Source organism: Eumetopias jubatus, unplaced genomic scaffold (genome assembly GCF_037043125.1).
Source record: "Eumetopias jubatus isolate StellerSeaLion01/CBP00866 unplaced genomic scaffold, mEumJub1_p1.0 scaffold_7, whole genome shotgun sequence".
Taxonomy (NCBI): domain Eukaryota; kingdom Metazoa; phylum Chordata; class Mammalia; order Carnivora; family Otariidae; genus Eumetopias; species Eumetopias jubatus.
In genome coordinates this window covers 25664737-25689630 of record NW_028274813.1, presented here as the reverse complement: position 1 = coordinate 25689630, position 24894 = coordinate 25664737, and the positions used below count along the sequence as shown (strand labels likewise).

Genomic DNA, 24894 nt, shown 5'->3' with positions numbered 1-24894 from the left:
TGACGATGTATTTATTAAATCAGTTGAGGGCCTTAGGATCGGCCCTCACGTTTCCAATTCTACCTATTAGTTGAGACGTTGCGGTGTAGTGACTATCCACCTGGGTCCCTGGGTCAGACCGCTCCATCGGTTACCTTATATAGGTGAATGCCCCTGGGCATGCTTCCTCAGTTTCTCCCTGGGCTTCTGTCCTCAGTAAGGTGAGATGCTGTCATTCCTTCCTCACATAGAACTGTTAAAAGAAGAGTAAGTGAATTAGTATGTAATAATGCACTTTGATTATTGCCTGGCACCTCGTAAGTGCTAAATAAATGCTTCCAAGTATTATTTTCACTTTGACGATACCTCCTGGGACATATTACTAAGCCAACAGACACATAATTTGTCTTACCGACCTGGCTTTTGTAATGACATATACTTAAGTAAAACAGTATAATTATTGACTTAGGATTTAAATTATTTTAGCTATTTTAGTTATAGTTAATATTTTTTAAATGAACCAGCCAGTAGAAAAGAGTAAAGCAGTAAAAAGTACATTTTCCTAAAACCGCAGACTCTGGTTCCTTGTACCTTCCCCAGAAGGAGCCATGATACACAGTGCTTTCAGCGAATACTTACTGAGTGTGTTCACATCAGGCACTATGCTAGCCTCCAGCACGGTGAATGAACACATCCTGGTCCCTGCCGGCTTCATACCCCTGAGTCTGGGAGGAGGCCCGGGAATCTCTGTATTTGAAAAGCACTGTGTGGTCATTCTAAGTCTTCTGCCTCTGCCAGGGTTGAAAACCTCTGGGCTCATAGCCAGTCAGTATCATTGGATATCTGACAAATAAACAGGAGATGTTTAAACCAAATTAAGTTATGGAGAAAGCAACGTTTTCTTCCCCCATCAGGAGGTGGTCTTGGTAAGGTTGCCATTATTTTAGATTCTTCGAGGCCAGTTTTTGAAAAATGGCTTTTTAGGGGACGGTCCCATTTTCTTCACTCCATATTGCTCTGAGCTAGAGGGGTTCTGGATCAAATTTTTTGAAAGTAGAGGCTGGTGTAGACTCAGCAGAGGCCTGGGTGCTGCAAATGTCATCAGCACGTCAAGAGCCCACGTGATGAAGGGTTTGTAAATAGTCTTAATTATTTGTTCCACGAAGAGGATAATGATCTTTTCCTAGAACTCAGAGGACAAACAGCATTTAGTGCCATCAGGACTGAACTGCTCTTGCCTCTTTTGTCACAAGTCCTGGGTCTTGTTTAGCAGCAGGAAGAGGTTTCTACCTAGAACAGGGAAAAAGTACACTCTCTAAAGCTGATGGCTTGCTCTGGTGATTTTTATTAACTCTTTGGTTTTGGTCTAACATTGATTTTGACTTTGTTGTTTCTGGACCTGATGGCTGTAGAAAATTTGGAAGCGTAAAGGATAAAGAGGAGACCGTGACCTATTGAATGACCTCAGAGACAAGTGGGAACCGTGTGCATGCTCTGAGGTACGGGGTGGAAGCAGGAGAGAGAGACACTGGCACCTGCTCTCAAGACGCTGGAGTCTTAAGGCTTGGAGCACATGAGGTTGTAGGCTTGGCCTTAGGCTCCAAACCAGTTTATGGTCCCCTAAGCACCTACCCAATTTAAGGAGGATATTCAAGCCATTTTTTTTTTTTTTTTAAGTCTGATCACTTGGGGCTGAGGGCCTTCCATCACAGAATGATGCATTCATGAATTTATGTGAATGCTTGAAAAGCTCTGAAACTCGTACTCGCTCATCTTTCACCTCCCTCCTCAGATCACTTCAGTCTCTCACTTCAGTGGTTATATGAATATGGGAAGAAGTTTATAGAGACAGGGATGTCATAGCGGCGCCTGGGTGCCTCAGTCGGTTAAGTGACTGCCTTCACTTCACTTCGGGGCATGATCCCAGGGTCCTGGGTTCGGGCACCATGTTGGGCTCCCTGCTCAGTGGGGAGCCTACTTCTCCCTCTCCCTCTGCCCCTCTCCCCTGCTTGTGCTCTCTCTCTCTCTCAAATAGATCTCTCTCAGATAGATAAATAAAATCTTAAAAAAAACAAGGATGTCATGGTAGACTTAAGGAAAAAACAAGATACCCATTTCTTTCTTTTGTTTCTTTCTCTTTCTTTCTTAGATTTTATTTTTAAGTAATCTTTACACCCAGAGTGGGGTTCGAACTCACAGCCCCAAGGTGAAGAGTGAAAATGTTCCACTGAGCCAGCCAGGCGCCCCCAACCATTTCTTTTCTGTAAATACTTACGCTTGGCTGTGCTAGGTGCTTGGGGGGTTGCCGCTGGAGAGGTGGGCTAAGCACAGCCTCCAGGCTGAAGCCTGCTTTTGTCAGTCAAGCTGGATTAGGACACTGCCCCACCTATTCATTTACGTAGTCCAGTTTAGGCGCAGCAACAGCGGAATTGAGTAGTTTCCACAGAGACCTTCTGGCTACAAAACTCAGAACATCTACTGTCTGGCCATTTATAGAAACAGTTTGCACTCCTTTGCATGACAGACAGCACTGAACAAGGTAGGCGCAGTCCCTCTGCCCTCAGGGGGCTTAGAGTCAACCCGGAGTAGTGCCAGAGCGCATCACCTGCCCCTTTCTAGGCGAAAGTGCATTTGTTGTCGGTGCTAGAGGTGATGATGACACCCTGCACAGATGAACTTAGCCACGAAAGAGGCACCTTCCTGAAGGGACACCGTGGCTCCATGGCAAAGGAGATAACCCTCAATCTGACTGAATTTACTAGCATATCTAAAGAAAAAAATGTGCGCATCAGAGAGGATTGATCAGCCCCAGAGGCATAGAAAAAAAAAAGGCAGACTTTGGCCAAGGCACCACTCCTAGGAACCGGGAGTCAGCCTGGGGACAGACTGATGTCATTAAACGTTCCGTTGATGTGATTAACATCTTTCTGATTATGATCTAGTTCCCCTGTAGGTCTCTGCTTGGAGTGAACTTGCTGGTTAGGCACACCAGTTTCTCTTTGTACTTGAATGTGCGTCCCTGGGCTTACACATCAGGTTTCGGACTTTGGGCGATAGGAGTTTGACCCTGAGAGATGGAGCCCCTTTCTGGATGATGATACTGACTTCACAGTAGTGAAAACCTCTGTAATGGGTATCAAAGTAATGAGGTGGCCTTTGGGGGAGCCACCTGGGGGACTTTTCCAAGCTGGATCCCCAAACCTTGACCATCACCTTGCCTCCTGTCCCACGAAGAAACTGGAAGATAGAAGATGCCACCGGACCTGTCCACTCTCCCCCTGCATCTGTGGTGCCTTCAGTCACTGATCTATACATTGTTGCCCGCCAATGGCTGGGAGAGATCTCCCACCCCGGGCTCTGCTCTTCCCAGGCTTTGAGTCCTACCGCCTCCCCACTTCCTAGAGACTCTCCTACCCACTGTCTCCTCTCTTTTATCTTCTCACTTTCTGGTCTCCTTCCTTCCATCTGCATTTAAATACCTCTAGTATCTCCAGTCTAAAATGAAGAAAACAAAACAGCATCCACATCCCCTCGCCCTGCATCTTCTAGCCCCCCCCTTACCTTCCTTGTCTCAGGTCTTGCCCCACCGTGTGGGCCCAGGATGTCCTGCCCCGTGGTCCAGTTGCCTCTGGAATCCGGATGAGTCCCATTTCCAGAGCTCATATATCAACCTCCCTGCCCCACTCCAATGCCTTTGACACCTCAGGAACATCTCCACTTGGGTGTCCCGGAAGCACCCCAAATGCAACAATTCCTAAACAGAAGCTGTGTCTCTGCAGTCAGATGGTCCTCCTTATGCTCCAGTCGTCGCTCCCCCAGTGTGCAGGCCGGAAGTGGGTCTTATCCTGCCCCCAGTCCCAAACCAACATCCCAGCAGCCACGTTTTGTGTGCAGTCTCCTTCCTTTGTGTCCTTTGCCCTGATGCTTCTCTCCATTTGCCCTGATCTATTCCAGGCAGCCACTGACCACTGACCACAGTAGCTTTTAGTCCGGTCTCCCGGCTGCCAGGCTCAGCCCTTCCCAGTCTGCTTTCTTTAGTGCTGCTAGGGAGACCATTCTGAACACATCTGAACATGGCACTCTTCTGTCTTGCTTGTGGGTAAATGGAAGCTCCAGAATGTGACTGAGGATGTCCTCTGGGATTGCCCCATGTTGACCTGGTAGCCTCATCCCCTGCCAATCTCCCTACAGGCTGTGGGCTGGCCTGACTGCTCTATTTTCCAGTTCCCAGAACTGCTTGCATGCCATCAATTATTCTTCCCTTTATTCTGCCTCCCCCAACCTCTAGCTCCTACTTTTGTCTATTAGGTCTCCAGTTAGCTGGCATTTCCTCCCGGAAGTCTTCTCGCACTTCCTTCTCTCTGAATTGGCCTAGGGGGCACCCTTCCCAGATGCTCCTGTAAACCTTCTGCACCCCCCGCCCCCCATCTACAACACTTAGAACACAGCATGGGTTTTGCCAGGACTTGACTGTTTCCCTAGGAAGATTGTAAGCTTCTAAGGAATAGGGTTGCATCTACTTTGATTTTTGCTGAACCCCACATCCTCCAACAGGGCCTGGTACCTAGGAAGTTTTCAGTGTGTCTCCATAGAAGGTAATGCCCACAGTGATCCGCCTTTTTTCCCAGTGAGGACGAACCAAACAAGTCTGGCCAATTTGCATACGTGAACTTGGCAGGGATCTAGATAAACTAGTCAAATGTCTACTTAAAACAATGTGTTAATTTTAGTTATACTTGTATGTTTCAAATCACATTATGTAAAACACTTATGTTTTTTTGAAAAACTTTTCCTTCTCACATTTTGTGAAGCAAGGTTTATCAAACCTCTCACATGGACCTTTGACTAAAGCACCTTTGCCTTTTCTAGGGGCCACTTCTTGAGTCATTTAACACAGTTTTTCAGAGCACACTGTCTTTTCTTCCATCTTACTTGAAATTTTATGAGTAGATACGTGCTACTGTTCCTAAAAATTTCACTTAATTTCACTTTGAGCTCTAAGTCCGGTTCCCAGACCATTAGGACAGCTCTTTTTTTGTGTCGGTTTACAATCCTGATTGCCACGATGTATTAGGTGCTCTAACGGCTTTTGGCACTCAGCATTTGTAATTGTGAGGTCTTATTCCCGGGAATAACCACATTTACGTGACATTTCTTTACCCCCTTGTTACTGATTCAGTGGGATGACTAGCACTGGTTGAGGTCTCCTTGGGGCCGTGGGGCTTCCGTCATCATGGTCGGTCAAAATAAAGTGATGGCCGTAGCACCTCTGTTAGATGTCACAAAGGCTCGGATATTAAGCAATTTCTTTTCGAAAGGACAATGTTTGTGGGGCGGACACGCCTGCCTTACATTGAGCTTAGGCAAAGGACATGGAAGAATCCTGGGGCCAGCCCTCCAGACAGAGGAAACAGTGATGTGTCTCAGGACAAAAAGAGGGCCAGGGTGGCTGGTGGGAGGGAAGGAGATGGGGCTGGGGAGGCTGGGGAGGCTGGGGAAGGCCCTGGAGGGCGAGGGGCATGGGGAGTGCTGCACTTGAACTTTCTTCTAGATGGAGTGGAAGCTGTTGATGAGTAAATGAACACATTGCTGTGGGAAGGGTAAAGCCACCCTGTACCCCTTCCTATGTCCCCAGGGCATGTGGCCAACTTAGCAGGTCACCCGGAGGCCCTTGGAGCAGCTCCTGGGTCTGTGACTTAAGATGAGGAGAGCAAGTAAGAGAGCTCTGGCAGGCACTGCTTCTGTTCACTGGGGGCCCAGATGCAGGCTTGGAAGGAAACTCTCCCAGGAAGGGCGCAGGGAGATGATTGATGGTTATCCTGCCTTGGACCGCCTCCAGGCCTTTTGTCCTGGAGAATGAGACTGGGAAACCCAGGGGACACGAGACAAGGGGGCTGCAGAGACAGAGCCAGCAGTGAGTGGGAGTCAGGAGTGGGTTGCCGTCCCAGCCCTGCCCCTGACCAGCCGGCTGACCTTGGGCAGGGGATTGGGTCCTCTGGTCTCAGTTTCCTCATCTGTACACAAAGAGTCCATTAAACCTGCAGATGGTGTGTGGTCTGCAGGGCACTGGGGCAATGAGAGGAAAAGCAAATCACAGTTCCTCTTTTTAGAGACACAGCCAGGGTGCAAGTCAGGTGAGACAGCCCAGTCAGGGCAGGGACGGCGTCTGGAAGGCCATGCAAGCAGCAGTGAAAGGTGAACATGCCTGGTAGAAAGACAGCAGGAGTGGGGCCCAGGGAGGCTTAGGGAGGCAGGGCTCAGTGGCAGAGGACAGACGGGGAAAGGCTTAGAATCCCAACTCGGCAATTCCTTTCTTGGTCAACTTGGTCAAGTTACTTAGTTTCTCTGGGCCTTCATTTCCCTGTCAAGGAAACGGGACTAAAGGGGCTGATAAAAGAGTTTCTGCCGCTGGAATGTTCTTGCAGATTGCAGAAATCTAATGAGACCTGTGTGTCAAGTTTTCGGCTTAGTGCCTGGTATATGATAACCCGTAAAGACATTTTGTTTTGAGGAAGCCATTGAAGGGATTTTTGAGCAGGGGATTAATCCAATCTCCGTTTAGCAAGGTAATTCTGGCAAGATAATTCAGGGGAGATGGCCTGGAAGTGGGAGAGTCTAGGGGCAGGCAGTCTGGTCAGGAGGCGGTTTTCATAGTCCAGGGGAGAGATCCGGGTAACCGTCCAGCTGGAGGCCTCCCAGCCAGCAGGGGCAGGAGGGTTAAAGGGAGAGGTTAGGCCGGAGAAACTTCTGGAAGTGGATTCAGTATAAAAAGAACAGTGGCTGTGGGGTGGCTGGGTGATGGACATTGGGGAGGGTATGTGCTATGGTGAGTGCTGTGAATTGTGTAAGACTGATGAATCACAGACCTGTACCCCTGAAATAATACATTATATGTTAAAAAGAAGAAGAAGAAGATAGCAGGAGGGGAAGAACGAAGGGGGTGGGTATTGGAGTGGGAGACGAGCCATGAGAGACTATGGACTCTGAGAAACAAGCTGAGGGTTCTAGAGGGGAGGGGGGTGGGGGGATGGGTTAGCCTGGTGATGGGTATTAAAGAGGGCACGTTCTGCATGGAGCGCTGGGTGTTACACGCAAACAATCATGGAACACTACATCAAAAACTAATGTAATGTATGGTGATTAACGTAACATAATAAAATTAAAAAACTGGCTGGATTGAGACGGACCCTTAGGTTTCAATTTTAGGCTGCTAGGGGGATGGTGAGGTTATCGGGGGCGAGGAGACCTAGATGAATTTTCCTGGTGGAGAAGGGCCAGCTGGGAGCAAGGGGTCGGGGTCATGGACAAAGTTTGGGATTGTTGAGTTGATCAGTTCACAGGTCTTAACCCTGGCGAGTTGGAAAACGGGGCCTAGAGCTCAAGAGTGGAATCTGAGTGGGGTTTGGAGTCTAATGAGATCTTCCAGGCCATGGTTCTCAAAAGGATGGTCCCCAGAGCAGAAGCACCTGGGAGCTTGTTGGAAATGCACATTTCCAGCCCCACCCAGGCCTCTAATCTGAGACTGGGGGGAAGGGCCCGGCCATCTGATGTAATATGCCCTCCAGGAGAGCTTATTCTAGAGAAAGCTCTTCTGAGGGTGGGGGGCAGCCCGAAGAAGGGAAGAGTGAGCTTCGGAAGGAGACTGGGAAGTCCCATCTTGCCTCTGTTGCAACATGCACGTTTCCTGCTGGAGCTTCTCTGGATGGGGCCGCGTGCTGGTCACTCAGGCGGTTGCCCCTGCCTCCCACGCACATCAGAACTTGAAAAAGGGGGGCGCCTGGGTGGCTCTGACGTTAAGCATCTGCCTTCGGCTCAGGTCATGATCCCAGGGTCCTGGGATCAAGCCCCGCATCGGGATCCCTGCTCAGCGGGAAAACTACTTCTCCCTCTACCGCTTCCCCTGCTTGTGTTCCCTTCTCTAGCTGTGTGTCTCTGTCAAAAAAATAAATAAAATCTTAAATAAATAAATAAATAAATAACTTGCAGAAAGGGGCCAGTGACCTGGGAGGCACCCCCCGCCCCCACGACAATGGACAGCGGCTCCCTTATTAGCAGAGAGGATGATTCTGTGGAAAAACACCAAAACAATGACTTTGATCAAAAATGATTCAGGAAAGTCCCACTCGGAGAAGTTTTTAGCGATACCTTCAATTTGTTTTTCTTTATTTTCTCTTCCATGTACGCGCAGGAATACTGTATGATCAAATCTCTATCCCAGTAAAGCTCAAAGAGATCTTTTAATAAAAAGAAAATGAAAATAGCAGTGGCAAGGGAACACAGCCAGTTTGATGGGCAGATTTCCTTTCTTTCATGATGCTACATAAAATAATGGTGCAGTCTTACCATCAGAAGCACCGTAGAGTCAATGTGATGAGGAGAGGAGTGATCTGAGCAAGAGTCCCTGCAGAGGGAGGGGGCATGAAATCTAACAGAGGAGTTTTAAGAGCTAGGCGTCCTCTGTTCCGGGAAGGATTTGAGGGGATGGGTGGGGGGTCCTGGAGGAGGCGATTGCATTCGACAACTGACGGATCACTGCTGAATTCTAAGGTTTTCTAGGTGGAGGTTCTTGGCTTTCAATTTTTTTTTTTTTTAATAGCATGAGCAGGGGGAGGGGCAGAGGGAGAAGCAGACTCCCCGCTGAGCAGGGAACCGGATGGAGGGGCTTGATCCCAGGACCCTGGGATTATGACCTGAGCCAAAGGCAGATGCTTAACAGACTGAGCCACCCAGGCGTCCCCCTCAATTTATTTGCTTTGATCAATATATGTTTTCAGGAGCCAGGCTCACTATACTTGAGATACAAAAATGAAAGACCCAACAACCTGTATCCATAAACACATAGCTTAGAAGGAAGACAACATGCAAAATCCTGATTCTGAAACACTCAGCTGGTTGCTTCAAGTGGAGGGTGGTGGATGCGGCCTGGGTGGGGGGCAAGCATCTTGTACACCTACCCGGGACAAAAGGGAAGATGGTATCAGGAGCGGAGATCCAAGGTTGTGGGAGAGTGCCAGGAGGGGTTTCAGGTAGAGGGAGGTAGGAAAGGGCTCGGAGGTTCCACGGAGTTTTGCGGAGCCTACAGACTGAGGGCCCAGATTGGGGAGATTAGAATGGACGGGTCAGAAGTGGAGATCATAAAGAGTTGGGTGGGCTTTGCCTTGGAGGTTAGATTTCATTCTTTACATAATAAGGGGCGGTTGGACAATTTCTTGAGCTTAAATTCTTAATTTGTAACTTTTATCAAAATAATGTGTGCATACAGTTTTAAAAAGTATAATAGACGTCAAAGTCTCATGACGAAAAGTAATAGTCCCTGGCCCTTCACATCCTCTTTCCTCCCCTCATGATCCAGAGTTAGCCTTTTAAGAAAAAAATTCTTCCAGCATTTATCGTTGTAGTTACTAATTGGATTTTACAGCTATGTTTACTGAGTTGGCAATTTTGGCATTATTTCTTGACTTTGTGTTATGGACAATGAAGAATTAGTTCCAGTTACACAACCCATCCCAACCACACACACACATTTCCCATCTTTCCATTGTCTCAATATGGTTGCATCACAGTTTTTGGTTAAGTCTCTTTGCTGACTGCCAATTTCTTCTCCATTGCCCTTGACTCTTCTCCTGGGTTGGATACTCTTGTTTCCTGCATCCTGCCTCTTCCTCTTTTTGCTTCCTGCATGTTGTGCAGAGCACATACTGGAAAGGCACAAGGGAGGTAAAATTGTCGATGCCTTAGAAGTGTGGCAATGTCTTTACTCATGCCTTCAACCCACACATGAGATTTATATCTTGGCTTGGTATAAAATACTGGCTGGAAGTAATTTCCCCCCAGATGACACCATGGCTGCTTTTCTTAGTTTCTGGTGCTGCCCTCAAAAAGTTCAAGTCATCCTTTAGAGACTGTATATTGAGACCTCACTTTTGCATACACTGTTCTGGGTGCTGAGGAAACTTCAGTGAACAGAGCAGATAAGAAACAAGATGAATAAATATGAAGTCAGGCGATGAGTACTAAGAAGAAAAAAAGTGGCAATGCGCACAAGGGGTGTGTGTGTGTGTGTTTTTGAGCTTTTTTCCTTTGTGGTTTCAGATAATGGTGACTGATCTTAGTCTCCAGCTTCCGTTTTTGACTTTTTTTTACTCTCCCTGAAAAATTTTAGACTCCTCTTTCTTTGTTCTCTCAGATTGAAATTTTATGATAAAAGTCTGTGTTATGTGTTGTAGGTCTTTTTACTATTTATTTATTTATTTTTGTATTTTTGTTTTGAGATAATTGAAGAGTCGCATGCAGTTTTAAGAAATAACCCGGAGAGATCCCATATACCTTTCACCCAGTTTCCCCCGAAGATAACGTCTTACTCAGTTGTACACACACTTTGTATGTGTGTTAGTTCTTTGCAATTCTCTGCAATTTTATCACTCCATGGACTCCTGTGACCATCACTACCATCAGATAGAGAAAATCAGATTGCGAAGAGCTATAACCACCTCCCTCCCTCTCCCCTCCCTGACCCTTGGCAGCTGCTAATTTGCTCTCCACCTCCACAATTTTATCCAGATCTTTCTTCATTCATTCTTCTGGGCTTTTATTTTTTATCTGGAAACTCAAATTCTTCAGGTCTTAGAAATTTCCACCACCCTTCCCCTCCCTCTCTTCTTTGATTTCTGCCTTTGTGATGACTTCCTCTTCATCTTCATGCTTTTCTCTCTTAAAAGTTCTGATGATTGGATACTGAGTTTCTAGGATCAACTGTCTAATTCTTACATCTTTTCTAGCGTGTTGTCCATTGCTTGGATTTTTGGTCTGTAGCTCCTCAGCTCTTCTGAATCTTTTGTGGCTTTCGTATTTTTAATTTCTATGAGCTCCATTTTATACACTTTTTTTTTTTTTTTTTTACTTTTTATTGCATGCTGTTCTTGTTTCATGAATGCAGTGGTTTTTTTTCTCCTCAGGTTGATAAGTATGCTGATTATTGCTTTGCGAGCCTGTTTCTACTTCCTGCTTGTCCTGGTTTCTTCCCGCGTATTTTCCCCTCATTTATTTGTTTTGGTTAGTCTTACATTTTGAAGGCTTTTTTTATGAATGTATTGGTAGTCCTTGGCTGTCTGTCTGAAATGCAAATAGGGATTAAAAAGCATAGAAAGAGCATCCCCCTTTGGGTGCAGGGTGGAGTGTACAGACTGCTAGAATTTGGGGAGCGGGCCCGGGGGTGCGCTGGGTGGTCTCACTGTTAGTCATTCTGTTTTCAGCTTTAGCTTCCCTTCTGCCCGCAGTAGAGTCTGGGTCCTTAAGTCCAGAACTTGACTTGCTCATATTCCCCAGAGATTAAGCTGGCTTCTCTTAGGTGGGTTGTGGAGGACTCCTTGGTGGCCACATGAAGTAGTAGCTAAGTGCTCCCTAAATACAGATTAGCAGCAAATTCCCGTTTCCAGCCTCACACTCCACTACATCTTCTGCTGTATCTTCAGTCTTCAAGCCTGAGGCTTTCTGAGGTTCTGCAGTACAAATGGCTTGTCATCTAGAGCCCCCTCTTTGGCTACTTTGGTTTTTTTGTTTGGTTGTTTGGTTTTTTGTTTTGTTTTTAGAAAGAGAGAGTGCATGGCAGGGGGTGAGGGATGTAGAGGGAGAGGGAGAGACAGAGAATCTCAAGCAGGCTCCATGCTCAGCACAGAGCCTGACTCAAGGCTCAACCCCATAACCCCAAGATCACGACTCAAACTGAAATCAAGAGTTGGACACTCAACCAACTCAACTAGGCGCCCCTAGCTACTTTGGTTTTCACTTCGTTCATTCTTCTGCGATAGTTCTCACTCTCGTGCTGCCACTCAGCATGCCATGCTGGAGGAGTTTTGCACAGGAAGGTTATTAACATCGCTCCAGGGGCGGTGTGGGGGTAAACTGGAATGGGACCTGGAGACAGACGTGAGGCAAGAGGTGATGAGTATGAGGACGCGCTGTGGCCAGAGGGGAGGGAACGATGAAATATGAACCGAGTGGGATGAGAAGGACCTTAGGACCGAAGGAGAGGGAAGAATCCAGGATGCCACCTCAGTTTCTGACCAAAGGGTCACAGTGAGAGGAGCAGACTGGGTGAGGATGGGTTCAGTTGAAGTGTGAGGGACTTCCGCGTGGAAATATCCAGCAGCCAGATGGATGCTGGCAGCGTCTTTTGCTGCTGATCCTTACCAAGTATGTATGTGATAGCGGGAGCCCATGGTGGGAATGAGATCCTCCGGCGAGCCGTTGAAGGAGGAGGGAAGGGTGCGGAGTTGAGGGCAGTGGGCCACACAGAGAAGAAAAAGTCTGTGTCCCCCAGAAGTGAGATAAACAGGGGGCGGGAACCAAGTGACTACCATCCCAGCCCTTCCACAGCAGTGACCTAAGTGGTGGCCATTCAGGCTCCAGACATTAGCCAGCCGCCTTGGAGACAGGCGTCCTCCCGGGAGCCCTCTGTCTGAGCTCTGCGCACCACCCCTGAGTCCCTCAAGAGGACAGCCGGCTGCCTGCAGCTGTTCAGGGACAGCTGATGGGGATGCCCTTGGGGTTTCCTTCTGGGGCACAGGATCAAAGAGAGCTGATGGTGGGGATTTCCCCTCTGCCTTGAGGTCAGAGGTCACACGGAAGTGCAGATCAGGTTCCGGGCATTCCTGCCTCCCCTCCGCTGCAGGCGCACCAGCTCTGAGGCCACCACCAGTCTTGAGGTTCTTAAATGTCAGAACCGGTGGCTGGCCTCGCGTCTGACACCTAGAAAAGACTTAGCCCAGAGTCTTCTGGTGCATTTACCCTGACAGCCGTTCCTGGGTGTGAAAATAAGCACCGTAGCCTTGATTCCTTGCTTGCCCACACACGTTTGTTTACCTCACTAAGCCCTTTACGTGCTTTCTGTCCCTGTATCACACAACTTTAGAAGAGGGGAATGTGCTGTGTCCATTTTACGGATGAGGAAATGGGCCCAGGGAAGTTCCGTGACTTGCCTGACGTAGTGTCTGCCTCTGTCTATACTGGGTACCCTCCTGTAATTTATGCTAGCCATCGGCTGTGTCCTTGTCCTATGAGAGGTCACCTGCAGACCTGCCACACTTCAGCTGCGGGTGCTGCTGCTGCTGCTGCTGGTGGTGTGTGTGTGTGTGTGTGTGTTCCACAGACGCCCCTCCCTGCTCCCGGCTCTCCTAGACTGCCCTCCAGAGACCACAGGAATTCTGATGAATTAATCTCATCACTTTATCGAGGAGGCACTTACAGAAATTACAAGGCAAGGCCACCAGCCTGGCTTTGCTGGCAGCCAGCCGCTGGAGCCATAAAACAAATTGAAAGGAACAAAAATAAATAAATAAAATTAGAGTTTCCTCTCTCTCTCTCTCTCTCTCTCACACACACAGACACACACACACACACACGGGGTCAAGAATGTTGCTCAGGTTCTTGTTGTTAACGCTCAGTCCTCTCGTCCTGGGAGAGCACCAGTGCCAAATCGACAGACAGTTACTGACCCCCTGCTCGAGCAACAACCCTGCAAAACCTGGGACCCATCCTTCTCCGGGGGATGTCAAGCTGCCTGTGCAGCCGGGACCGGTGGAGGTGAAGAGCTGGCAGCACGCAAGTGGCCTCCCAAGGCAGCATGAGTTACCTTGCCAGGTGAATGCAGGGAGCTCACTGCACAGTGGTTCAGGGCGAGACTCGAGCCAGACCATCTGGGTTCAAGTCCTTGCTCTGCCTCATCCTGGACTCCGCTCACCTCTCTCAGCACTAAGGTGGAGAAAAGAAGGTGTTCACTTCCACAGTTGTTGGGGGAAGGGAGGAGGCCGTATAGGAAAAGCAGAACCATGGCTGCTTCATGAGGAGCCCTTGTCCGTGTGGATGGAGCACCTGCTGTGTGCGGGGCACCTGGAGTCACACAGGGAGGAGAAGCAGCAGCATCTTACGTGGGCCCTGGAGGTGTAGGCCGGCCAGGTGAGGTGGTGGAGAGCTCCCTGGGAGTGTTCTAGGCAGCTGGAACAAAGGCCTGGAGGCCTCGGTTATCACTGAGTTCCAGGAACTGATCATTGTGGAGAGCAACAGGGATGTCAAGGCTGAAGAGAAACGAGTGGGGTAGGAAGGCGGCCGGGACCAAATTCTACAGAGCCTTCCTTCCAAGCCAAGATAGATTTGGATGAATTAGTTTATATCTGTGTTTTCTTCCTGTTCATCTTTTCAATTTACCGTGCCTATGGGAATATTGAAATTACTTGCCAGAAGTCACACAAGTCGGAGCAATCTAAGACAGGGATGGGCATAGCACTGGACAAAAGAGGGGAGGGGCACGCAGAATCTTTATCCTTTCCCCTTCCTGACCCCCCCCCTCCAGTGCGGAGGCTGACTTCTAGACTCCCCTCCCCCACAGGAAGTGGGCGGGAGAAAGGTGATAAAGTGAGGCCCGGTGGGGTAAGACTGATGGAGATCTAAGGTGCCCCAGGCAAATCAGCTGCTTCCTCACCAATACAAAAGGGGGCTAAGGCTACCAAGCTCTTGGGAGCACTCACCTTGCATTTGGCGTTCAACAATTTTATTACTTCAGAGCACTTTGTCAGGGGTAGAAGTTGGTTCCTGCTGGCTCTCAGAAAATCCAACAGTCAGTGTTTTCCATATGCCACACGAGGAGGCTGAGGCACAGGGATGCTGGAGAGGAGTCCCCTCCCTGACTTCTCCAGACCACCTCAGCTACTGGGTTGGCAGCAGGGAGGGTGGTGCAAGGCTGGCACGGGGAACTCCTTGTGGCCTTTAGTAACTCATTTCAGCACCCTTCGTCTCAGTTTCTGGGTCTGTGAAATGGGGCGTTGGTGGGCCCACTTCTGAGCAGGTGCATGGTAGAAGTAACTGTTGGAACTGCTGAAGTGGATGGGGTTGGGGCTGGGGGTGGGGTGGATTCAGGGGCCAGGCAGGCCTGGAACTGCCCCTTTAAGCCCTGTCTTAGGCTGGGAGTGACCTTTCCAAGGCTGCTCTGTGTGGGGTGTCCTTGCTGGGTGAGATGGGCCGGACAGCACCCCTGCTTTAAAGGAGTGTCCCGGGGCCTCAGGAGCGGGGGATGTGGCAGGCAGGCAGCCTTCTGGGCGTCACTTCACCATGCTCCCTCAGCAGGTGGGCGTCTGGATGGGGTGGGAACAGGAGGTTTGCATTAGTTCAGTGTCTGTTCTCTGAAAACCACAGGCTCTGGAGGACCTCACAGTTGGGACCAGGACTGGGGCCAGGAAGACCAAATAAAAACAAAACAGCACTGGGGTTGCTCGCTCTCTTGCATTTTACCTTCTAGTTGTCTTCCCCGCCCCCCGCCCCTCTGTGCTCCCTTTCCTTCGCATTGCTTTTCTCTTCGCATTTATAGCTACACAACGCATATTTGTTAAGTGGTTGTAGACAGGTAAGTGTACAAAGGACAGAGGCTCTGTCCTCTATTAGGCAGCCACAGCCTCTCCTGTAAAATGGGGATCAGTACCTACTTCATGGGATTGCTCTGAGGATTCAGCAGGTGACTCATTCAATCAGCTTTTCCTGTAAGGCTTCTGCATGGCAGGGGCTGATCTCCGTGTGGCTGGAGATGGAGCATGTAAACAGTGGGGGCATGGGTCAGGTTCATGGTAGCCGTTACTATAATTCATTAAAGGGGCGAGACAGAAAATGATCCCAAACACCCTCTGTAGTAATGAACTGTGGTTATATAATCACCAGCTCAATGTGGAGTAGTGCTTTACAAATTTTTTTTTTAAGTAAGCTCTACGTCCAGCGTGGGGCCTGAGCTCACTACCCTGAGATCAGGAGTCCCATGCTCCACCAGCTGAGCCAGCCAGGTGCCCCAGTGTTTTACAGTTGTTAAAGCAATTTTATAACCATGGTCTTGCTAATCTTTCATTTTGGAGGTACCACACGGCTTGCAGAGGAGGAAACCGAGATTCGAGGAGAGGAAAGTGATTTCCTCATGGTCAGCAGGCTGAGAGGCCTGGGCCCTGTGGGCCCAGAGCTGCTGAGAGGCTTTTCCCATGATTTGGGGCCCCGGGCTGGAGGGCACAGGGGCTCGTGGTCTGCACCTACATTCTGGTCAGCGCAAGGGGGGGTGTTCTCTGGGATAAAATGCCAGCTCAGTGGTGCCTTCAGAGCTGGGGGTGACCATTCTTCCAGGCTGTGGCTGCCTGGCCCACACAGACCTCCGGGACGAGGAGCTCTGTATTGAAGAGAGTTGGAAAGATTTTGACAAGCACCTCAGAGCACCTACTTTGAGAACTACTGCCCTATGGGGTCCTTGGGACAAGGGGCATTTGTAGGTCTGGCCTTCGGTTGGCGGTGGGGGCCCTTGACACCACCCGTAACCCTGTGTGTATCTGGTTGCAGGCAACATCGAGTACAGCTGCCCGGCCACCAACGAGTGTGAGATCACGAAACGGAGGCGCAAGTCCTGCCAGGCCTGCCGCTTCATGAAATGCCTCAAAGTGGGGATGCTGAAGGAAGGTAAGAGGCCCGCACACCCACGCCATGCTCTCGCCAAGGCCCGGGGTTCCTGCCCACCGGGGGTGTCAGGCCCCTGTGTTCCTGTCCCCGGGCCAGTGCAGACCCTGGACGTCTCCTCCCACATCCCAGGGAAGGACCCTGCTCCCTGGGGTGCATCCCCCTTTCGTCTCCCACACACCACCCTGCACACAGGTTTACAGCGGCCTCAGAGCTGTAAGTGTCCTAAGGCAGACGCGGGGTGTCAGGAAGGCAGGTGTTGGAAGTTCCCCATTCGGGATCCTTTGGGAAACCCCACCTGCGCCCTAGAAAGCTGGCTTGGCCCTCTGGGGAAGGACCTCCTTTTGGGGCAAGCCCCTCGTTCACCCTGGAAGGGGTAGGCTTGAGGTGCTGCCGTCCCGCGTGGCGGGGCCCTGAGTGTGGGCGTACGAAGAGCAGAGACATTAAAGCTCAGAATGACACATCAGGTCCTCTTCACCCGAGCAGGGCTGCTGTGCTCTCCTGCACGTGGGCAGGACATCGCTGTCACCTTGTGGAGGTCCCCCCCACCGCCACGTTCCCCGCCACCCCATCCTTCCTCTTCCTTCCCTGCCTCTGCAGCTGAGCCGGCCGGCCTGGCAGGCCATGGGCTCCGAACACTCGCCAGACTTCCCAGGGTGATAAAAAGTCGAGTAATGAAACAGTGGAGTAATTATTTTTTAAAAACTGATCGCATGTTGGGGTGATAATATTTTGGAGATACTGGATGAAACAACAAGTAGTATGATGTGAATATCACCCGCTTCTTTTCACCTTCTTTAAAGTGGCTACTCGCAAATTTAAAATAACATGCAGCTCTCATTTGGACAGCGCTGCTCTGGGGCTCCTCTTTGTCACCTTCCCTGTTGATCCGCTCAGATGGATGACCCTTGTTCAGGACCATTTTGGGGGATGGGGTGTGTGTGCGTGTGTGTGCGTGCGTGTGTGTGCGTGCGTGTGTGTGTGTGTGTATTTCTCCCCTAACCCAGCTTTAGAAGGAGCTGGTGGAGGTTCTTACACATCAGCTTTTATGATTCTGGGCCCTGGGATCTTTCCAGAAGTGGAAGGAGGCAGGAAAAGAGGTGTGTGCTGATGATCGCATGATGGGGAGAGGCTGGGAGAGAAAGGGCAGGGGCAAGCAAGTCTAGAACATAGTCCCTCACTGAGAGGGCGCTTCTGGAAGCCCAGCCCAGCCTTTGAGGGCCCCAGGGCACTCCTCCCATTGTTTTTCCTTGCATCCCCACCAGGGGAAGAAGGCACGAATTTTAGATGCTTTGTTGGTAGGACAACCTGGACCTTATTGTGGAAATCAGAGACCCCCCTCCCCCAGTTTCTATCTCAGGCACCCCCCTTCAGCCCAGCCCAGTGTGTGCACCTCTAAAACAGAAGCTCCTGAAGCAGTTCCTCAACTACCCCCATATCCACATAGCGTGTTGGCCTTTCAACTGCATTTTTTGTTAGCCGCTTCATTTACCACCTTTGAGATGGGGAAGCCACTCAGCTGTTAGAAACGTGTGAGCGGCTCTCTTGGCGGAGGGGGAGGGGTCAGCTGAAGAACAGTCCTGTTTCTAGATTAAAGATGGGCTGTCGTAGACCTGCTGAAAGGTTGTTGAGTTCATTTTGATTCTACACAATTTTGGTCTTACCCTGGTGTGGGGTGTGACCCACGCTAGTGGCTGAACTGGGTCCCCTGACTCCTACACCAGGCTTGTTCTGCTCCTCCAGAGCATCCTGGGGTTCACAGGGGAGGAAACTGAGGCATAAAGGCCCTCAGCAGTCTGCTTTGGTGCTGGCCACTTGACTTCCTCCTCCATGTGCTGCTGGAAACCAACCTAGCAGTGTCTAGGTCTTTGAGTGAGAGACTCCTCGCTCCTAAGTCCCGAGGACGAGGGCTGCCACCTTGTTCTGGGAAGCTGGGTGTGAGGGCGCCAGGTCAGGCTGGGGGTCAGCCGTCCAGTGGCCTTTCCTGGTTGTAGGTTGTAGTTTGGCCTCTCTTTGCTTACTTCACAGCATCTGAGGAGCCTAGGGCAGAGGGGAGCTGCCGTGCTACCAATATGCTCCTGGATTTTAACGATGGCACAACTGAGTCTTGCAGAGAGGTTAGGGCCTGAGGTCTCTCCCATCCCTAGCCACCTGCCAGTTTGTGGGGAGCTGGACCCAGAGCCTGGAGCTTCTCCATGCCCTGTGCTGTGTCTGCCCCAACCCCAGGCCACCCTGCCCTCGGCCTAGGAGGACCGTGAGCTGGAGAGCAGGGGAGAGTGGAGAGATGAGGCAAGAGGGAGGACCACCACTTGAAATCCCTGCTGGTCTCCAAGGACGCTATCTGAAGAAGACTCTCCTCCGGGACTACCCAGTACTGGGAAGAGAGTGGGAGTACCTCCTAGTGGCCCCCCAGAACGGGGGAATGACAAGGGGGACCCACTAATAGTAGAGAAGTGCGTGGCCAAGTGCACGCTGGTGGCAAAGACAGCTCAGGTACCCGGCGAGCCACTTCAGAGAAGCAAAGTAGATGCTGTGTGTCCCCAGACTACAGTGTGGGGGTGCTGGGGGCACGTGGGCCTGAGAGAAGCTCTGCCTCGGGGAAGACGGGCACGGTGGGGCCCCAACCTTGGCCTCCCTCTGCTCTAAATGGCCCTGTGGTTGGCCCAGGACTTGGATGCAGGAAAGGGTGCAGGATGGCCTCTCTCTTCGGTGGCAGCCAGGGGAATCTGAGACTGTTGGCAGGAGCGGGGCAGGTGTGCTGAGGTAAACTGCCTGGGCCCCAGCCTGGAGACGCCCTTTCTGGAGCTCTGCCTGGAGGAGGAGGAGGGGGCGGTCACTAGAACCCTCCCCGTCCTCACCCTACCCCAGTGCTGGCAGTTCCAAATCCAGAGGGGGCAGGATGACACAAAGACACCCGAGTGTGGACAAAGCCCAGTGTCTCCATTTAGTCTCTGTCCACCCGCCGCCCCCCCCTCCCCCCAGTGCTGAGCCTTGGCGGGATCCTGCGATCAGAAGCTCCACGGGGACCAGCCCCCTTAGGAGGAGCTTGCCTCATTGAGGAGCCTGAGTCCCTGCCAGGCAGGGGCTCTTGGAAGCTGCCCTGACTCCTGCTTTTGTTTGGTTGTCCCCCCACCACTTCGTGAGTAGGAGCCTAGGCCCCTGGGATTGGCGCGGGCTCCCTGCCTCCCTCCTTCCCTCACACGGACCTGACTCTGAAAGGCAGACTCCAGGCTTCCCGGGAGCTGCTCCTCCTCCTTAAGCTTCCACAGTGGGCCTCTCGCATGGAGGAACCAGGGACTCGGGTCCTGGTCCCCGTGTAGGGGTGCGGGGGTGGCCGGAGGCTGGGGAAAGATGGGGTGCCCGCTCCCCTTCCTCCCCATCCCAGCCTGGCAAGGTGTGGCCCGACAGGCTCTCAGTGGAAGAACCTGGAAAACCATTTGCTGCCTTTCTCAGGAAGCCCTCATGCTACAGCACAGCTCTGGGCTTTCAGCAGCTCTCCCTTGAAGGCTCATCCTGCGAACCTCACCTTCTCCTCACCTCACTTCACCTGCCTCAGGCCGGCAGCCTCCCTGTCCTCCTCTTCCTCCTCCCCTCGGCCCCTGCCCGCCTTTCCCCAAGTGTTTTCTAAAAGATACTTGATTTCGGTGAAAGCTGGGCTGACATCCATGCAATACGCTCTCACTGTCTTTGTGCTTGTTGGGCGGGCGGGGAGGGCTCCTGCGGGGATTCTGGGTAATTGGGTTAGTGGCCAGCTCCTGTCAGGAAATTAAAAGGAGGCTCCGATCAGGTTCCCGCTGCATGGGATTTAATGGCTTTGTATTTATAGAGTATTCCGCCTCTAGCCCCTGCCAGAAATACCACTTTTCTGGCCCTCTGAACGAAGAAAGAGGATGGGAGAGATGACTTGCCTTTAAAAGTTCTTTTTTCTTTTCCACAATGCATTAGTGTTCTGAAACAAACCTGCTCTTCGGCACTTCAGGGAGTAGTTTTGAACTAGAGCCCAAGAACCCTGGTGTATATTTGTGTCCCCTCCCCCCACAACCACTTTCCATCTTACGCACGTGCGCATCGACGCACACACATGCACGTGTGCGAGTACACACTCAAAGTCTGACAGCTCACGAGATCTTTCCACGTGGCCTGCAGCCTCTGGGCCGCTCAGGCACGATGACCTGATGGTTAGGGAGATGTTAACTGAATGAAGCCACAGGGGATGATCTTGTCTGTGCCGAATCCTCATTACTGTTCATGCAGGACTTTTGGTGTGCCAAAGCACGAAATAACAGGTTCGGCGATCATACAGACCCAGTGAGACCCCAGTGTGACCACTAATCAGCTCTCCTGGTGCTTTACTTAAATCTCTGTCAGCCTCCTTTTCCTCCTCTGTAAAATGGGAATCCTAATCATAGTCATTTTCATCTTGCTCCCGACTCTTCAGGGAAAGCCCCGGAGTTGTACCACAAAGTAGGATGTCAGTCCTTGATTGGAGATGGATGTTCTTCATCGTGCTATGAACTGATTTTCTTCCGTGATCCAAGAGGCAGCTTTGAATCTCCCATGGCCTCTCTCCCCCATCCTTGGCCAAGGATGTTGCTTTACATTTTCTTGAAAAAAATGGAAACAGTCAAGTGGGGGAATTTCTTACCCACCTGCCGTTGAATCCACAAACCTACCTGTTGTTTCCTGTCTTTACCCCTGTTACAGATATCTCTGCTCCTGTCTAAAGCCGGTCTCCCTGCCTATGCTCTCTCTTCTTTCGTCATCAAGGACTTCAGTCATGTAGTATCATTTCTTCTTCCAGCATCGTCAGACCCTTGCTCACTACTGGATCATTTTCATCAGCACACAAACATACTTTTATTCTCCCCTTATAAAAACAAAATTAAAATTTAAAAACCCCCACAACTGTATTTTAACCCTTCACCTTCATCCAGCTATTGCTACCTCACCCTGCTCCCCTTTCCAACAAAACTTCCCCAAAGAGTTGATAGCATTTACTCTATCACCGTCTTTCAGGCAGCCAGAAGGAAGCATAGCCTCGCCAGCTCATTGGAAGGATGGGACCCAGAAGTGGCACGTGTTCCTTCCACTCACAGCCCATTGGTGGAACCTGGTCAAATGGCCATACCTCTGCAAGGAAGTCTGGGAATTGTAGTCTTTAGCTGGGTGGGATGCCATGTGTCCAGCTAAAACTCTATTGGTTTGGAAAACGGGAATAATGTATTTTAGTGGGCAATCAACATGCCAAAAATATATGTAAAGTATGAAGAATACGGATACCTTCCATCCAATAGGAGAAAAAAAATTTACCCTGATTCTTCAGGTTCCCTTTGTGCCCTTTCCCATTTTTATTACCCTCAGAGGTAACTTACCTGGTTTCATATTGTTTTTCCTTTGCTTTTTAAAATAGTTTTATCACGTTTATATCTTTACGGGTCTTTTGGGGGGGTTGTTTGTTTCAAATGAAATTATACTATGCATATTCTGCATCTCAGTTATTTTAGATGGTATTTCTGAGATGAATGCTCTTGTTACATGGTGCTGTAATTCATTCATTTGCATTGCTATATAGCAGGAGGCAGCCAGAGAATAAATATTTTAGGCTTTGTTAGCCGGAAGGCCTCTGGCAGCTACGGAACTCCGCCCTTGTTCCAGAGCGAAAGCAGCCACAGATGATGAAGAAATGAAATGAATGAACAGAGCTGTATTCTGATGAGCAGGCAAAGCACTGGGTTTAGCCCAAAGACCTTAGTTTGCAAACTCCTGCACTGTAGGATCATTGGATGAGTTTAGGGGAGTTTGATTTCCCTTTCTGCTGCTGAGGAAGCAGTGTCTCATATGCCCTGGTGCCCTGGTGCTCGTGTGTAAGGGATTTCAGGCCTGGGGGGTAGAAGTGCCAGGTATGTGCATCTTCAGCTTTATCAGATGATATGAAACTGTTTTTGATTAGGTTGTGCTGACTTACCTACTCGTGTTTAGGCGTTCTGGTTGCTCCATATCCTCACCAACGCTTTTTAAATTTTTGCTAGTGTGCGTGAACTGGTGTCTTACTATCACCTTGATCTGTACTCTCTCCACTATCAGATAAGCATATTTCATATGCATACTAGCCACTTGGGATTCCTTTTCTGTGAGGTGCTTGCCTGAGCCTTTTCCCTGTTTTTCTACTTTATTTTTTTACTGGTCTTCAAGACCTTGTGTGATCTAGCCCCTCCTCCCTTTTCAGTATCATCCGGTCCCATTTCTCTCCTGGCCCCTCACTCCTGCTCACTCTGCTCCAGCCCTACTGGTTTACTTTTGATCCTCAAGCATGACAGACTCTTTCCCATCCTACGAGCTTTGGGCTGTTCCCCTGCCTGGAATGCCCTCCCCATGGCTGGCTCCTCACCCTTGCAGCCCACACTTACGTGCCATCTCAGAAGGCCTCTCTTCCCACTTCCTTTCTTACATTATCCTTTTGTTTACTTCCTTGTTGAACTTCTCCCAACTTGAAATTATTTATTCATTTGCTTGTTTGCCTGCTTTTTACGGTGACAGCCTCTAATCCAGTTGTTACTGATTTAGAGATCCATGAATTCCTTCGAAAATCCAGTGAAAATTCTGCCATAAAACACACACAAGTACTTGCACATAAAATTTTGCAGACAATTTTAGGAGCGTCACAGAACCCCTGAAGCCCACCTAAGAGGTACCTGAAGTCAGATTAAGGCCTATGATTACAGAACCAGAGTTTTTAGAGATAGAACCTGAGAAATAATTCAGGCTCCTGGATGGTAAATTGCCTTTAGTTGCACCGTCAGTTGTGGGGTGGCGAGTGACTGCCTAGATGCATGATCCAAAGGCGTAGGCACAATTGGGATTGGTAGGCAAGAGTGCTGTGAGCGATTAGCAATGTCTGCCACAGACTAGGAAGTGGAAGGCATTGGCACAGCTGACAACTATTGGCCGTGCCTGGTATGATGAGTTTAATTTGCCCGAGGCCACGCTGCTAGTAAATAACTGAGCTGAGTGGTAGCTAGTCTCCTTGGTTATGTGAGACTTCCTTTTAAGAAGCCCATTCTAACTCAGTGTAGATAGCTTGGCCAAGTAGCAAAGCCTGTAGCTTTTCCTCAAAGGGGAGAAAAGAGTAAGGGAAAGGACGGGGAGGTCTAAATAGGTCTAAATAGGTCTAAATAGCTTTGCCCTGTTGCTTGCACAGTGTTGGAGTCTTCTTGGCCGCTGGGAATGCAGTGATAACCCAGGCTTGCTGGAATGCCCTTGGGCATATGATGGCCTGAGTGAGAAGGGTCTAGAGAAGAGAGCAGCTGATGGATAATTTAATAGACGAGGGGCCAAGGGCTCCTCATTCAGGACCATTGTACCCATCCAGGAGCCATTGGTACAAGCCCCAGGATATTAGGTAGCGTGTGGGTTTATCCACCTACGAGGCTCCCTTGACTTCTAGTGAATGAGGCATGAGACTGAGACTCTCTCTTCACCATTATGTTAGGGCACCAGGCTAAGAGGCAGCCCCAAAGAGCCATCCTGACCTGGGCAGCAAGGTGAGCATACCTGTCACGCAGACCCCCCTGCAGGACAGGTATTAAAGGAAGCCCCGCATGTGCAGGGGTGTAGATAAGTGCTGAGGGCATTCTGCTGTGCTGGGGCACCCATCAGCATGCCCTCATAACCTGCAGCCTCTGGGTACCCGCATCACCTTCTGGGTGGTTTCCTCTTCATAGAGATGAGTCAGCTGTAATTTGGTAGAACTTACAGGCAGTCAACCCTAAGTCCCCAAGGAGGAAGACTGGTCAGATACAGTACTGAATAAAACAGGTTTAGGACAGTGCTCCCCAGACCTGGCAAGTTATCAGAATCGCTGGAGGAACATTGAAAAATTATCCATTCCTGGACATCCCCCGAGACCTTCTGACTCAGAACCTCAAGGAGTAAGTACTCAAAAGTCTGTATCATTCAGAGGCTTTCCATGGCATCCCAACGATCCCACAGTCTGGTGGTCTCAAGTTCAAAGCCAAGGAGATAGGACTTGGAGGTCAAGGTTCAGCTCCTTCCTCTGATATTTCCTGGCTGTGTGTCCCTGAGCAAGTTACCAGTCCTTTCTGAGCTTCAGTTTTCACATGGGAATAACAATAATCATGGATTCTCCTTCCCTCAATATTGTTATGCAGAATTAATAAGATATGGAAATAGCTTTGTAAACTGTGAAGCATTGCACAAACGTGAACCTGCTTACATCATTCATAAACCAAGGACATTGAATGGAGGGTGGGATTTGTGGGTCAGGCGAAGAGAAAGGCCCTGACCAGGAACACTTGGCAATGTCAGGAGAGATCCTGCCCTTAGACGCGCGGAGGCTCTGCAGAGGCGGCCTGGGGCGGGGGGCGGAGCGCTCAGGCTCAGAGGCCTTTCCCTCTCCAGCCTGGTCTGAACATTGCCTGTGGG

General features: G+C 50.1%; 1 protein-coding gene across 4 annotated transcripts in view; it reads left to right on the top strand.

The window, feature by feature from the left end:
• The window catches only part of ESRRB (estrogen related receptor beta), a 105308-nt gene that overhangs the window by 54942 nt on the left and 25472 nt on the right, over positions 1-24894 (top strand). For 3 of the 4 annotated variants that reach the window (XM_088025022.1, XM_088025025.1, XM_088025024.1), the window contains one exon: positions 16339-16455. The exons of the other annotated variant lie outside the window; for it this stretch is intronic. In XM_088025022.1, the coding sequence (XP_087881148.1) occupies positions 16339-16455 (117 nt within the window). The remainder of the gene's footprint in view (positions 1-16338; positions 16456-24894) is intronic. 4 annotated transcript variants of the gene reach the window in all.